The sequence below is a fragment of the Lampris incognitus genome, chromosome 10 (genome assembly GCF_029633865.1).
Source record: "Lampris incognitus isolate fLamInc1 chromosome 10, fLamInc1.hap2, whole genome shotgun sequence".
In the NCBI taxonomy this organism is placed as follows: Eukaryota; Metazoa; Chordata; class Actinopteri; order Lampriformes; family Lampridae; genus Lampris; species Lampris incognitus.
The window spans coordinates 32,876,090-32,890,866 of record NC_079220.1 but is presented as its reverse complement, the minus strand read 5'-3'; the positions used below and the strand labels follow the sequence as shown (position 1 = coordinate 32,890,866).

The window sequence follows — 14,777 nt, the reverse complement described above, 5'->3', positions numbered from 1 at the left end:
ACATACATACATACATACATACATACATATATATATATATATATATATATATATATATATATATATATGATTCATTATGATAAAAAAATTAGAAACATTTGTGCCAAGTGTTTTGTTTTGGCAGTGAAGCCACGTTCTCTGCTATTCTAAAATGAGATGTATTCTGCTTTGCATTCAGTCATACAGTTGTTCGGGTGCACGTGTTAATCAAAGGTCTTTCTATTGGTTCAGGTGCTCGCTCGGGAACACAAGGTCAGACCAGAGATAAAATGCGTACAAATAAACGTGAGACCTGCTGTTGTGAATTTAAGATACGAAGACGCACAAATCAAGCCCCTCTTGTTTGGAGCCCCGCCTTAAAACGCTCCATTTTGCAATAGGAAGCGCTGCAATATGACGGGCATAAAAACCGGAAGTAACGTTGGATAAACAAGACGGCGTGCGACACGTATTTCATTCAGTCTCGTGAATCCATAAAGTAACTTTTATGTCAAGTCGCATTGCATTGGACTACAAACTGAAGTCTTTTTCTCGCTAAACTCTAAAAACTCCTGGAAAAAGTTGCTGCGTTACGTCCGAAAAATTGCATTGCCGGGTTGTGTAAGCCACGTATCAATAAATGGAGAAAGACAGCACTGTGGTTTTGGCCACCGAGAAATACGGCTCTAATGAATCATGGGAATACATTGTAAAGGATGGAGTGATGGAGAGAAAAAGAAACGGCAGCGAATGTGGATCGGGAGGGAATTCCATTATTGGCGTGTTCAAAGTGAGGATGAAATATCTGTTGTGACACAAATTCTCTTACGCACCATTACTCGATGCACCCCTCCCCTTTTTCGTCTCCTCTAATATGACGTCATATTTCAGAGCGTCTTCCTGCCGCAGGGTTACCCAGAGAGCGTCAGTGACGATTACCTGCACTACCAGTTCTGGGATACTGTACAGGTACATTGGTAGACCATGTGTCACATGTCAGCACAGAGTACAACCTGAATACTGCTACTACTACTACTTTCGGCAGCTCCCGTTAGGGGTCGCCACAGCGGATCATCCGTTTCCATTTCTTCCTGTCCTCTGCATCTTCCTCTGTTACACAAGCCACCTGCGTGTCCTCTCCCACCACATCCATAAACCTCCCCTTTGGCCTTCCTCTTTTCCTCTTCCCTGGCAGCTCCATATTCAGTATCTTTCTCCCAATATACCCAGCATCTCTTCTCCACACATGTCCAAACCATCTCAATCTTGCCTCTCTTGCTTTGTCTCCAAACCGTCCAACCTGAGCTGCCCCTCTAATTTACTCGTTCCTAATCCTGTCCTTTCAGAGTCCTTGTCCTTGTCCTTACTGAGTATAACCTGAATAACGGACTCAAACTTTGAACCACTGCATCTCTTTGCAGGCCTTCTCAAGCTCTCTGTCAGGGACTCTTGCCACTCAAGCTTCTCTCAGAGGGGTTGGTGTTGGAAATCCAGAGGCGACAGTAGCTGCTGCCACAGTCACTTGGTTATTGCGAGGTAAGCCCTTAAAATCTAACAGGGTAGAGCTACAGGGGAAAATGGCATCATTCCAGCTGATGGCACATTAACTTGTAAATGGAAATTTTCCTCCATAGATGGAACTGGGATGTTGGGAAGAATCCTTTTTGCCTGGCAGAAAGGGTAGGCTGTTCTTGCTGATGGATCTGACTTGCTGATGGAGGTTACTTGCAATTACTTCTGATGTAATTTCTGTTCTAGGAGTCAACTGGACTCAGAAGCAAAAAAATGGAGGTATGTGTAATGTTTTGGGAATTGCAATATTAAGATTTCATCAGCAAATGAAACATCGGAAGATAATTTTCTCTGCATTTTACCAGGCTTTTTGCTGATGTGCTCAATGACATTGCCATGTTCATGGAGATTTTGGCTCCAAACATTCCTTCCTGTTTCACTTTGATTGTGTGCACTGCAGGGATATTTAAGGTAACATGCATCTCTAAATAATTTCTGTTGATGTTATGCTTGTTTATTAAATGCAATTTTTTTAGCCAAGTTAAGTATATACATAGTTGGTGGGATGCTCCACATAAATAATTCAAAAGATATGTATATAAATAATATTCTAAAGTAGGTAAATGCACAAGGATCTACTAAGAATATCTATGTTCAAGAGTATGTGTGTAATCACGGGACAAAGTTTAAGTAAAGGAATTTGGATTAAGAGATGTCATTCTGTACAGAGTTCTTGCTTTTTACACTATTTTTAGTTCTTTTAGTAGTTACAGGAGCAGTTCTTGCTAAAAAGTTCAGGAAAATAATCAAGTTTCTTCAGTGAGAGGTGAAGAGCCACAATGAACAGCCAGTATGGGTCTAAAAAGCCGTTTTTCCCAGACAAAAGTTGCTTGCCATATTCAGCATGCAATAAGTTCTAAATTAATTTGACAGTTCTTGGTCACTGAATTAATTTGTAATGGCTAGATTTGGTCCAAGAGGGGGAGATGGTGTTTCCGTTGCACCTAATGAGGGATAAATAAGTTTTTGAAAACATGCTTGTAGACCATGATTCCCAGTTAGAACACAGTTCAGGCACTTGGATGAAGGGCACACTGCAGACAGTAATCCAAACAATATTTGTTACAAATCACAGTTCTCGGAACGAAATTTTTCCTTTTCAGCAGCAGTCCTGTTTTTAACACACAAATCTCAGAGTCAGTCATTCCTCAGGCTCAGCTCACACTGCTTGCTGAAAGACACAAGTAGACATAGGTGTATTATGCACCAGTCATCATCTTGATGAGCCCATCTCAATTCTACCTTCTTCTTAATCAGTGCCTAAACCACAAACCTGCCAGTGCTGTATAAAATGCAACTTGATTGATTGATGGTGTTGGACATTGTGCCAATAGCAATGTGGTCGTGTGGTGACTTCACTGTGGGAGAAACCAAGAAATTATTTTGGAAAAATTAGTTTACCTACTCTGTGGCATGGAGCACAAAAGCTGCATACATTTGTGAAGAGACTGTCAGTCTCTATGAAATCTGCTTTCTCTTTGTTTTATTAAATACTTCTCGAATTAATGTATTCATATTTTTCGTTAGGTAACAGCATTGACCAGAGTAAATAGGTTAGACATGATGTTGCTTGAGCTTTATTATTTTTTGATGAGTTCATGCATTGAGTTATTGCCACAAAACAGGAAAAATGTCGACATATTCAAAGGCCAGTCATAACCTGACAATTTACTTAGGGCAAGAAACAGACGTCTTTTTCACAATGGCTCCCAATCTCACAATATCTCTTTACCCATAATCTGGGCCCCCAAAATGCCCTATTGCAGCAATTCAAAATGTCTGACCCCTGGTCCTCCAAATTGTACTTTTAACACAGCAATATGGAAGTCTGGCAGATTTAAATGGCTGGTGCTGTTGACTTCCAGTTTTTATTACAGTTCACTGGGAGCAGCACGGTGTGGAAACTGCTCATGACTTCATCCTTGATTTTACTTTTTTTATTTTTTATTGTTGGGTCTTATAAAGTACGATATATTTGATATATGCCAACCTTATGCAAACTAAAGTAAATGTTATGTATTTCTCTCTCCCAGTCCATTGTTGGAGTTGCCGGCGGGGCAACCAGAGCTGCCTTGACAGTTCATCAAGCTCGTAGAGACAATATGGCTGACATCTCTGCCAAGGATGGAAGCCAGGTAGGTTTTACATTTCATTTCACCAGTCACCAGTATTCCCATAAGACAGTTTACTTTGAGACATTTGAGGCATTTACAGATTAAAACATAAAATACAAATAGAATTTAATCACGTGATCACCTTTTTCTTAATCCTAATTTGTCGGTTTTTCTCGTGGGTGTTGAAGCGTGGACTTATGATGTTGGACACAGGCTTACAGACAGGGTTTTATCCATTTAAATAGATCTGGTAGAGACGCGCCTTAAACAGTAACTAAACCCGGACCATTTTAATGAGTCTGCTGACATCTACAGGTTAAAAACCGTGTAAAGGTTAAAACATGGCAGGCTGGCCTCGGTACTCTGTGATGTAAGCATAGCAGGATAAACATCGCTGCAGATAATAACATTAATAACGGCTCTGTTGGATGTAGGTGTACCAAAGAACCAGTATTGACAGTACTATTGACAGTAGTCAAGTCAGGTTAATTTTATTTGTATAGCCCAAAATCACAATTTATGAATTTGTCTCAGTGGGCTTTACAGCAACACAACATCCTGTCCTTAGACCCTCACATCAGATAAGGAACGACTCCCTAAAAAAACAAGTAAAAAAAAAACCCTTCATAGGGAGAAAAATTGGACAAAACCTCAAGGAGAGCAACAGAAAAGGGACCCTTCTCCCAAGATGGACAACATGCAATGGATGTTGTGTGTACTCAATTTACACAATACAACACTGAAAGAGAATAAACATAATTCTAATGGACTTATAAAATTTATGAAGAATATGATGTGCAGGATGCCAAGCAGTGTCCAGCCACCACCGGAACAGCCCAGGACCTGAGCCATGCGACCAGCATCACCATGTAGACCTGGCAAGAGGGCATGCCCACAGGAGAGACTCACATCATACCATTCACACACACAGGAGAAGAGACAAGAAAAACCATTAGTTACACGTCAGAGTGAGAGAAGGATATACAATTGAAACATGATAACAAAATTATATGGATTTATAAGATATATGAAGAGTGTGATGAGGGGAATGCCAAGCAGTGTCCAGGTGGTGACCAACATCACTATGGAGACCTGGGAGGAGGACAGACTACACGTGCACATGTGGGAGACTCGCATCACACCATTCACATACACAGGAGAAGAGAAAGAAGACATCATTCAGAGAGAGAGAAAAGACATGTGAGAGAAGAGAACAGTTTGCAATAGTCAATAATCTATACTCTATAATCTTGTCGGCAAAACAGTGGTTGATAAATTCATTGAGACAGAAACTGACGCGGCATGCAGTACAGGTTGTGAAGCATGCAACTTAAAGACAACTAATTGTAGGCTAAGACAAAAAGATGAGTTTTAAGTTTAGATTTAAAGGACTCAACAGAGTCTGATTGTCTGATGGCAGCAGGCAGGTTATTCCACAAGAACGGAGCCCGATAGGAAAAGGCCCTGCCACCAGCTGACTTGTACACACAGGAGCCCTGTATTTTGAGCGCGAAGAGCTCGAGATGGCATGTAAGGTTTAAGGAGATCAGACAGGTACGATGGGGCAAGCCCATTTAGGATTTTATAAGTCAGCAGAAGCACCTTGTATTCTGATCTAACATGGATAGGAAGCCAATGAAGGGAGGCAAGAATTGGTGTAATATGGTAAAATTTCCTAGTTTTAGTTAGGATTCTAGCAGCAGCATTCTGAACCATCTGAAGACTTTTAGTACTAAAATGTGGCAGACCTGAAAACAGAACATTACAGTAATCAAGTCAGGATGAAACAAATGCATGTATTAGAGTCTCTGCGTCAGCCATGGACAGAAAAGACCAAATTTTAGCTATGTTACGTAAGTGAAAAAAGGCAGTCTTGGTGATTTCTTTAATGTGCTTATCAGAGGAAAGGCTGACACCAAGACTTTTTGGCTGCCACACTTTGTGAAACCACAGAGTTGTCAATTGTTATCGTTACTCGATCAAACTGGTTTCTGGTATTTAATGTTGTCCGTCAGTGCTGATGAATCCAACAGAGCCATGTTACAACCCCAGCTCAAGGGACGTAACAAAAGAAGGGAGACAAGTCGAGGGTTGCAATAATAATCAAAATATGTAATAATACAAAAAAAGATGAATAAAGTTAAAAAAACAATGTGCCGGTCAGAGAGAGGAAGCGATGGGATCTGGAAGTGTCAGGAAGTGCGCAGATCCCCCGGAAGCCTCCCTGGAGCACGGGAACAATAAAGCGCGAAACCCGCCAACCTGAAACTGGAACAGCCAGCAGGCAGGAAGAGGAGGCCGTAACACCCCCCCCCCCCACACACACACACAAAAATCAGGGACCATAAAAGGACCCGAAACTAACAGGCACAACAACAAAACAAGCAAGACACAAACCCGATTAAAAAAACAAACAAAATACTGGCCTGACCTGGGACAACCTCTGCCCCCTCCGGTCACCTCCCCTGGCGGACCCCCAACCTCTCAGCAACTAAGGGCCCTAGTAGTCCATGGGCCAGAGCCCAAAATTTCCTATTTCGGTACACTCAAGGTGGCAAAACTTACTTATAATTTTTGAAAGGATCCATGTCTGTAGATGATAGTTTGGTATGATAACCATTCCTGAGTGGCAGCTGTATCACAGTTATCAGCTCATGAAGTTAACCACCCCCTAAAGTAAATTGCATTTTAGACGCTGGTGCATATCCTGGTTTAGCCTCATGGTCAGGACATTTTTCAATGTTCTATAATATTGTCTTTGGTATCATTTTAAAGGGGACCTTCTTAGCTTTCATTCAAGCCCTGTTGTTGATATTTCTCACAAATATAGAGGTCACTTGAGCTCTTCAACCCGTCAATAACACACATCTTTCTGCAATTTTCGCCTAAACTATATACTTTCTTTTAGCCCTGTGGCATCTAGGAATATCAGGGACACAAAACACAAAAACTGGAATACTCACAGGACTGTAAAGATTCAGAAAATGTATAATATACCCATACTATTTCATTGTGTGAGGTGATTGTGAACCTTAAATTAGAAGGGCATTATTACTAAGAAACTAACTAGACCAAAGCCAGTTAGTCCATGGGTCAGACCAGATATCGATATCACCCAAGGTGACACAACTTCACTGGTGCCATTTTATTTGGTACACTAACAGAAGTAAAATAATACATGATAACCTTTCCAAATGAGCAGCTATTTCATTTTTCTTTCAGGAAACCTGTTTCTGTGCTTCTCACGATTGTGTATTTGCCCAGATTTTTACAAATATAGCATTTCAACACCCCTGGTACTGATTAGCCTAGCTTAAACTCTGGGACAGTTCTTAGTTGGCCAACAACCAAGGATAACCAGTACTGTGTACTTCCATTCATTGTGCTAAGCTAGGCTAACGTGCAGCCAGATAGCTTTCTACTAAACACATATAGAGGAAACTGGTATCTATCTTCTTGTCTCACTCTGGAGAAGATTGTAAGCTAATTTCCCATAATGTTAGCATGTTCTTTTAATGTATATGTTAATATGATTAGTTAAAGTGGCTACGAGGAACTTTCATCTTGTGTTGATTTTAGCGGCCTCATGTGGACAAAATACAGCTGTTGCATAGCAACTAGGTAATGTATCTATTTGTGGCTATGTAAGATAAATAATGGTAATATGACGCTGGTGAAGCAAAGTAAACTTTGTTTTAGTAGTGTTCATACACCTAAGTTACATGTATTTGTTTGTATGTGGCAGGTGAAAACTGACTGAATATGGCCACTGGTGAACAAGCAAGTTTTTACCCAATACCAAAGCGCCCACGGGTGGAGTGCATTACCCACTGTTCTGATGATACAGATAAGCTGGTTTCACTAAAAAGTGTCGACTCATGGAGAACTCTGCTCAGGGCAGCTCAGATACGAAATCATGCACCAGTTTTGAAACTGGCAAAAGACATTCCTGAGGGACAGATTCCAGCAATCTACTACCACAGAAAGTGTCACAGTATCTTCACTATGAAGCAAATTCTTGATGGCCTCCTTGCAAAAGAAAAGAAAAGTTGTGTCTCTGCTGAAGAGAAACAATCTAAGAGAGTAGCTCGACATGCTCCGAGTACATCTAGGACTTATGATGCAGAGTGCATATTTTGTCAGAAAAACAGCAAATATTCCAAGAGACAGAATACGAGAGAAGTACTGGTGCAGTGTCGAGAACTGCGAGCTGATGCAAAGATCAGGAGTGCAGCCACAAAGAAAAGGGACAGCAGAATCCTTGCCATTGTGAGTAGAGACCTTGTAGCAGCTGAAGGGCACTACCACAGGTCATGCTATAGACTTTACACCAAAGAAGAGGTTTCCAAAGGAGAGGTTGCCAGCAATGAAGATGATGATGCTGCAGCCCAGTATGAAGCTGCTGTGAATAAGGCATACAATGAGCTGTTCCTCTTCATCAGGATGGAGCTTTTTGGCAATCCTCAAGTGATGACAATGACTGATCTCTCTTCTAGACTGGTAGCTTCAATGAACTCCCAAGGCATTGCCCAAGTCAAGGAATCAACCAAGAAGCACATAAGGCGAAACCTGGAGAGTGAGTTTGCTGGAGCCTTGCAGATATTCCCTGATGAGAAAGGAAAATTCCTCCTCTATCCCGATAACTTGTCCATGAGGGAACTTGCCAAAGAAAATCAGTCTCTCAAAAGGGAGCTGCAGACCCTGAAAAGTGTCAGTGCACAAGATGTTATAGCCAAAGCAGCCATCAAATTGAGAGCAGACATTAAAAGTCAAGATGTTCCTCAAACCTGGCCACCTGAAGTCAAACCAGAAGCAGAATGTCCTACCATTCCAGAGTCGCTCATTATCTTCCTGTACTCTCTACTCACAGGCTCAAATGATCCTGATCATGCATCCCAGAGAGTGCAGTGCCTTCTGCAGTCATTTGGCCATGACATAGTATATGCAGTGACATGTGGAAATACCAAGCCTTCCAAGCACATTGTTCTGCCATTCAGTGTCAAATCGTTGACAGGAAATGTAGAGTTGATAAACATCCTCAACCGACTTGGTCACAGTGTGTCCTATTCACAGATGGAAGAGATCAACACTGCCCTGTGTCTCCAGAAACTCTCATCATCAGGGAGTGGCATTGCCCTTCCAGCTAACATCCATCCTGGCATATTCACAACTTTAGCCTGGGACAATATCGACCGTCTTGAAGAAACTATCAGTGGTGAGGGAACATCTCACAGAGTCAATGGGATTGCTGTGCAAGCAAAGCCAGTCAACCCACTTCCTGTCCAACCCATGCCCACTGTTCCCAAAACAAAGAAGAGAAGCATTGATGGACCCCCACCAATGTTACCAACTTACAATGCTGGACAACGGGCAGGGCCACCACAAAGCAAAAAGTCAGATGCCGATACTGCAGCCAATACTAAGCTTGCCAGAGAGAAAAACCTTCTTTGGGTCCTAGCACGCATGTCACAACAAGAAGAACAGTCAGTCAGCAGCTGGACAGGCTTCAACATCCTGACTCGAGGAGAGATGACGGTCATCCCCGACAATATAGGCTATCTGCCTACCATCAATGCTCCAGCGACACAAATGTCTACTGTCAACGAGGTGCTTAACCAGTCACTGAGCATCATGCAGTGCTTAGGCCTGAGGAAGATTGTCTGTGTCTTTGACCAAGCCCTGTATGCGAATGCTGTCGAGATCACATGGAAACACCATGACAAGATCCATGATATCATCGTTAGGCTTGGGGTATTCCACACCATCTGCACACTGCTGGCAATAATAGGAAAGCGTTTTCAAGATGCTGGACTCAAAGACCTCTGCATTGAGTCTGGCATGATTGCAGAAGGCTCAATTGCTGGTGTTATGGATGGCCGCAAGTACAACAGGGCAGTGCGACTACACAAGCTCCTGTATGAGGCTCTCATGCGACTGACCTTGAATGGTTTCCTGTCCTGGTTGGAAGAAACTCACAGGAATGACATGGTTCACCTGAATGAGACACTGAAGACCACTGACAGCCTTGGGAAAGAAGTCTCACAACATGCTTTGAAGGAGGTCCTCGAGAACAGCTCTTGTACACGCATCATGGATCTATTTGAAGTCTACCGTGAGTTCCTTAGAGGTGGAAACGGCAGCCTCTCGAACTTCTGGATGTCCTATTTGGACATGGTTGAAATCTTGTTGGGGCTCATCCGAGCATCCAGAGAGGGAGACTGGATGCTACACTTGGCTAGCATTCGAGCAATGATCCCATGGTGCTTTGCTTATGACAGGATGAATTATGCACGCTACCTCCCCTACTACTACGCCCAGATGTCTGAGCTGCCCATCACACACCCAGATGTGTACACAGAATTCATGGAAGGAGGCTTCTCAGTCCAACTGGGCTCCACCAATCCCTTTGGCCGAATCCCTGTTGACCAAGCTATAGAAGAAACGGTGAACAAAGACACCCAAACAGCTGGAGGGACAAAGGGATTCAGCTTGAAGCCAGGAGCTGTGACCAAATATTATCTCACAGCTGAGTATAGAAGCATGTACCTCAGACCGCTGAGAGACCTGACAGGTCAAGGCAGGTGCAATGGTCTCATCCAGATCTACAGAGTCCAAGGATCAAGAGAGATGAAGCAGATGTCCAGTCTCTCATGGACCTTATGGAGAATAACTGGCTCAATCCTATGTCCCCTGATGAGATTGATTTGGTTAGCCTCTCCACTGGTAACATGGCTCCACCTGATGTGACCATAGATCTCTTGAGAGCTCTTGAGAAAGGAGAAGAGGCCTACCAAGCATTCCAGCAAACAAGGTTAGATGCAGACCCACCACCTGTGAAATTCCACGACAAGATGACCAAGCAAAGTCTGAAAACATTCTCCAATGTCAGCACAAAACAAGCTCATGGAAAGAAAGGACAGGATGTGGTTCTGAAGGCAGATAGAAACCTTTTCAGTCACATGATCCTGGTGGCTGAAAGCAGGAAGGTGAATCTGAAGGATGTCCTTGCCTACCCATTGGGCCCACTACCATGGGCACTGGCAAATGCTGATGGGTCCTTACGAAAAACAAACAAGGCTGCACTTGCCAGAGAGCTTGAAAAGAATGTATCTCCTGCAGAAGACATCCCAATCCCATCTACTTCCATCATTGATGGGATGAGCCTGGTCCAAAAAATGAATGGCAACAACAAAACCTTTGCACAGGTGGCAGAGTCAGCCTTGACCCAGGTCCTCCATGAGGGAGCACAGAGTGGGAGGATTGATGTTGTTTTTGATGTCTATCACCAGACTTCGATCAAAGATGCTGAACGACTGAACCGGGGTGGAGACATCACTCTCCAGTACAAGAATCTTGCAGGGGGACACCACGTCCAGCAGTGGAGAAAATTTCTGTGCAGTTCCTCCAACAAGACCAGTCTCATCAAGTTTCTGGTGGAAGAGTGGAAACTCCCACGATACAGAGCTATGCTGCATGGCAAGGTGTTGTACATGACCTGTGAGGAAACCTGCTACAAGTTGACAGAAGATGGGTGTGAGGAAGCAGCAGAACTGCACTCCACACATGAAGAAGCTGACACCCGTCTGCTCCTGCATGCATTGCATGCAGCAAATGCGGGCTCAAAGTCAGTTATCATCACAGCTGAGGACACTGATGTCATGGTGCTTTGTCTTGGCTTCCAGAAGGACATCACCTGTCCCATCTACCAGAAGTGTGGGACTCAGAACCGCACACGGTTTGTCGACATCACCAAACTGGCAAGTTCACTTGGAGACAGCATCTGTGACAGCCTAATTGGCTTACATGTTTTCACAGGCTGCGACACTGTCAGTGCATTCGCTGGTCGAGGGAAGCTGAATGCCCTGAAGATAGTGAGAAAGCACACTTCCTGCCAAGAGACTTTTAGTCAACTGGGACAGACATGGAATGTGAGTGATGAGCTGTTCCAGAAAATTGAGCAGTTCACCTGTCGGATGTATGTTGCTAATAGCAGCACTGCTGAGGTGAACAAACTGCGTTACCAGCTCTTCTGCACCAAAAGGGGAGAGGTTGAGTCCAGCCAGCTGCCACCATGTAGAGACTGTCTCTTTATGCATGTTCAACGAGCCAACTATCAGGCAGCAATATGGAAGTGCTGTCTGCAGGCTAACCCTGTGGTGCCAAGCCCTACTGAGTATGGATGGACAGACGATGAAGGCAAGCTGGCCATTTACTGGATGCGCTCCCCACCTGCACCAGATGTGGTCTTGGAAATGCTAACATGCAAGTGTGTGCATTCATGCAAAATGCCAAGCTGCATGTGCCTGTCAAATGGACTTCCATGCACAGACATGTGCAGGTTACAGACCTGCAGTAACCAAAAACAGCAGGATGGTCCAGAACTGGACTTTGAACTTGGTGAGTCAGATGATGAGAGAAACGAGCAGTTTGATGAATGACAGTGTGATGATTCTGATGGTATTACTGTGGTAGTAGTCTATTGATGCACAGGATGTTGATTCTGGACTTGGTTACCCAGAGCTTGATAACAATAATGTAACCATATTCACATATACCCATTACCCTACCCATTACCATTACATATTCCCACTAATGATATGGGATTACATGTATCATTGACTAAGTATATGTAAATGTCAATGTTGTTTAAAATATTAAAATAGTTCATTACCTCACTATGGTATTCCTTTTTATCATGTATTTTGATTGTGTATTTAAACAAATGTATAGAGACCAGTTTGTGACCTAACTGGCTTTGGTCTAGTTCTCATTTAAGGCTCACAATCACCTCACACAATGAAATAGTATGGGTATATTATACATTTCCTGAATCTTTACAGTCCTGTGAGTATTCCAGTTTTTGTGTTTTGTGTCCCTGATATTCCTAGATGCCACAGGGCTAAAAGAAAGTATATAGTTTAGGCGAAAATTGCAGAAAGATGTGTGTTATTGATGGGTTGAAGAGCTCAAGTGACCTCTATATTTGTGAGAAATATCCACAACAAGGCTTGAATGAAAGCTAAGAAGGTCCCCTTTAAAATGATACCAAAGACAATATTATAGAACATTGAAAAATGTCCTGACCATGAGGCTAAACCAGGATATGCACCAGCGTCTAAAATGCAATTTAGTTTAGCGGGTGGTTAACTTCATGAGCTGATAACTGTGATACAGCTGCCACTCAGGAATGGTTATCATACCAAAATGTCATCTACAGACATGGATCCTTTCAAAAATTATAAGTAAGTTTTGCCACCTTGAGTGTACCGAAATATCGTCTGGCCCATGGACTATAGGAAGCAAATTTAAGAGGGGCAAGAGAGCCAGAGGATGGAGACAGAGGAGGTAGGGAGACAGAGACAGACAGGACAGGACAAACACACAACACAGAACACAAATACTAGCCGTGCTCTGACCCAACTCAGGGAGCAGGGGCACGGGAAAGAGCATCCGCCACTACATTGTCTAGCCCCCTAATGTGACGCACGTCCAAGTGGTACGCCTGCAAAAACAGGCACCACTGCATGACCCTCTGATTTGGGCACAGCATGGACCTCAGGAACACAAGAGGGTTATGGTCTGTATAAACCACTAACGGAACGACCCCTGAGCCCACATAAACCTTAAAGTGGATCAGCGCCCAGATCAGCGCAAGCGCATCCTTCTCAATCAACGAGTTTAGCTGGTAGGTGTTAAACTTTTTAGAGAAAAAACTAACGGGTTGATCCACCCCCAAACCATCTGCGTGCAGCAGCACAGCACCAGCCCCAATGTTGCTGACATCCACCTGGAGTGAAAACGGAACATCGAATCTAGGCGCAGCTAGAACTGGACCCGAGGTCAAAAGTTGTTTAACATTCTCAAATGCCAGCTGACATGATCGATCCCACTCAAATTTGGCCTTAGCCTTAAGCAAACTAGTCAGGGGAGCCACAACCATGGAAAAGTTCCAACAGAACCCACAGTAGTAACCCACCAACCCTAGAAAGCGTTGAAGCTCTTTCTTGGTCGACGGGACAAGGTAATATCCACCAGCAGCGCTCTCTACCTCATCAGCAGAGAGAACCGGGTCAAACAAGTCTGCCAATTTAGGGTCAGCTTTCTGTTCTCTCACGAGGTCATCTTGAGTAACTGAACCGGGAAGTTTAGACAGATGATCACTGGAGTTATCAACCACTGGACAAGGGACCACCGGAGGACCCACAGCAGCCGCGCGACTCATAGAGCATGTTACAGCACAAGCTGGAAAAACCCCAGGGAAACACTTCTCACTCTCATCAGTGCAGAGGGGGACAGACGAAACAACCAGAGGTGGGGAAACGTCACACCAAACGCGCCCACCAGCTAGATTATTCCCCAAAATAACTTCCACCACCGGCACAGGCAGTGCAGGCCGCACCCCCATAACAACCTCTCCCTCTACCAGCTCAGAGGTAAATACAAGCCTATGTAAGGGAACCAACAAGGTGTTAAGTCCTATACCCCAGATCAGGACACTGTCACCTGTATCCATCACCCGAGAAAAAGGCAGCACAGATTGCAAAACAAAAGATTCTGACGTGCCAGTGTCGCGCAATATTCTTACTGGCACTTTCTCCTCACTACCAACAATAGACACAAAGCCATTTGTAATGAACGGTGCATAATCTGAACCAGCCGGGGTTTTCTCGACTGGCTGCAGGTCAGGAGATAACACAGGAATAGACCAGTTGTTAGCTGAAACCGCAAATACAGCAGGTCAAGACTTAGAGGCCTTAGCCTTCAGTACAGGACACTCATCCTTCCAGTGCCCCTACCCTGACAGTAGTTACAGACTCTATGAAAGTCACCCTTCCCTCAGGAACCACCATCAGATTTAACAGACGGATACTCGTTCCCAGCACCATGTCAAGCATGACAAGCCCCAAATGAACTCTCCTTCTCATTACGTCCCCAGTCACGAGCACGGGTTTCCCCCAAATGGCCCTTGTGCATTAACACAAATTCATCGGCCAAAACAGCAGCCTCTGCGGCTGTATCTACCTTGTGCTCATTAAGATAGACTGCGAAACGCTCCGGGACGGAATCTTTAAATTGCTCCAATATACCCAACTGACACAACGCATCAAATGT

The 14,777-nt window shown here is 43.8% G+C and overlaps 1 protein-coding gene across 1 annotated transcript in view; it reads left to right on the top strand.

Annotated features, from left to right (window-relative positions):
* Positions 1-425: 425 nt before the first annotated feature.
* The window catches only part of rusf1 (RUS family member 1), a 28,851-nt gene continuing 14,499 nt past the window's right edge, over positions 426-14,777 (top strand). Inside the window, exons 1-7 of the mRNA XM_056288022.1 lie at positions 426-769; positions 871-948; positions 1,401-1,515; positions 1,614-1,659; positions 1,738-1,770; positions 1,857-1,962; positions 3,585-3,686. Of these exons, the coding sequence (XP_056143997.1) occupies positions 620-769; positions 871-948; positions 1,401-1,515; positions 1,614-1,659; positions 1,738-1,770; positions 1,857-1,962; positions 3,585-3,686 (630 nt within the window). The 5' untranslated portion in view covers positions 426-619. The remainder of the gene's footprint in view (positions 770-870; positions 949-1,400; positions 1,516-1,613; positions 1,660-1,737; positions 1,771-1,856; positions 1,963-3,584; positions 3,687-14,777) is intronic.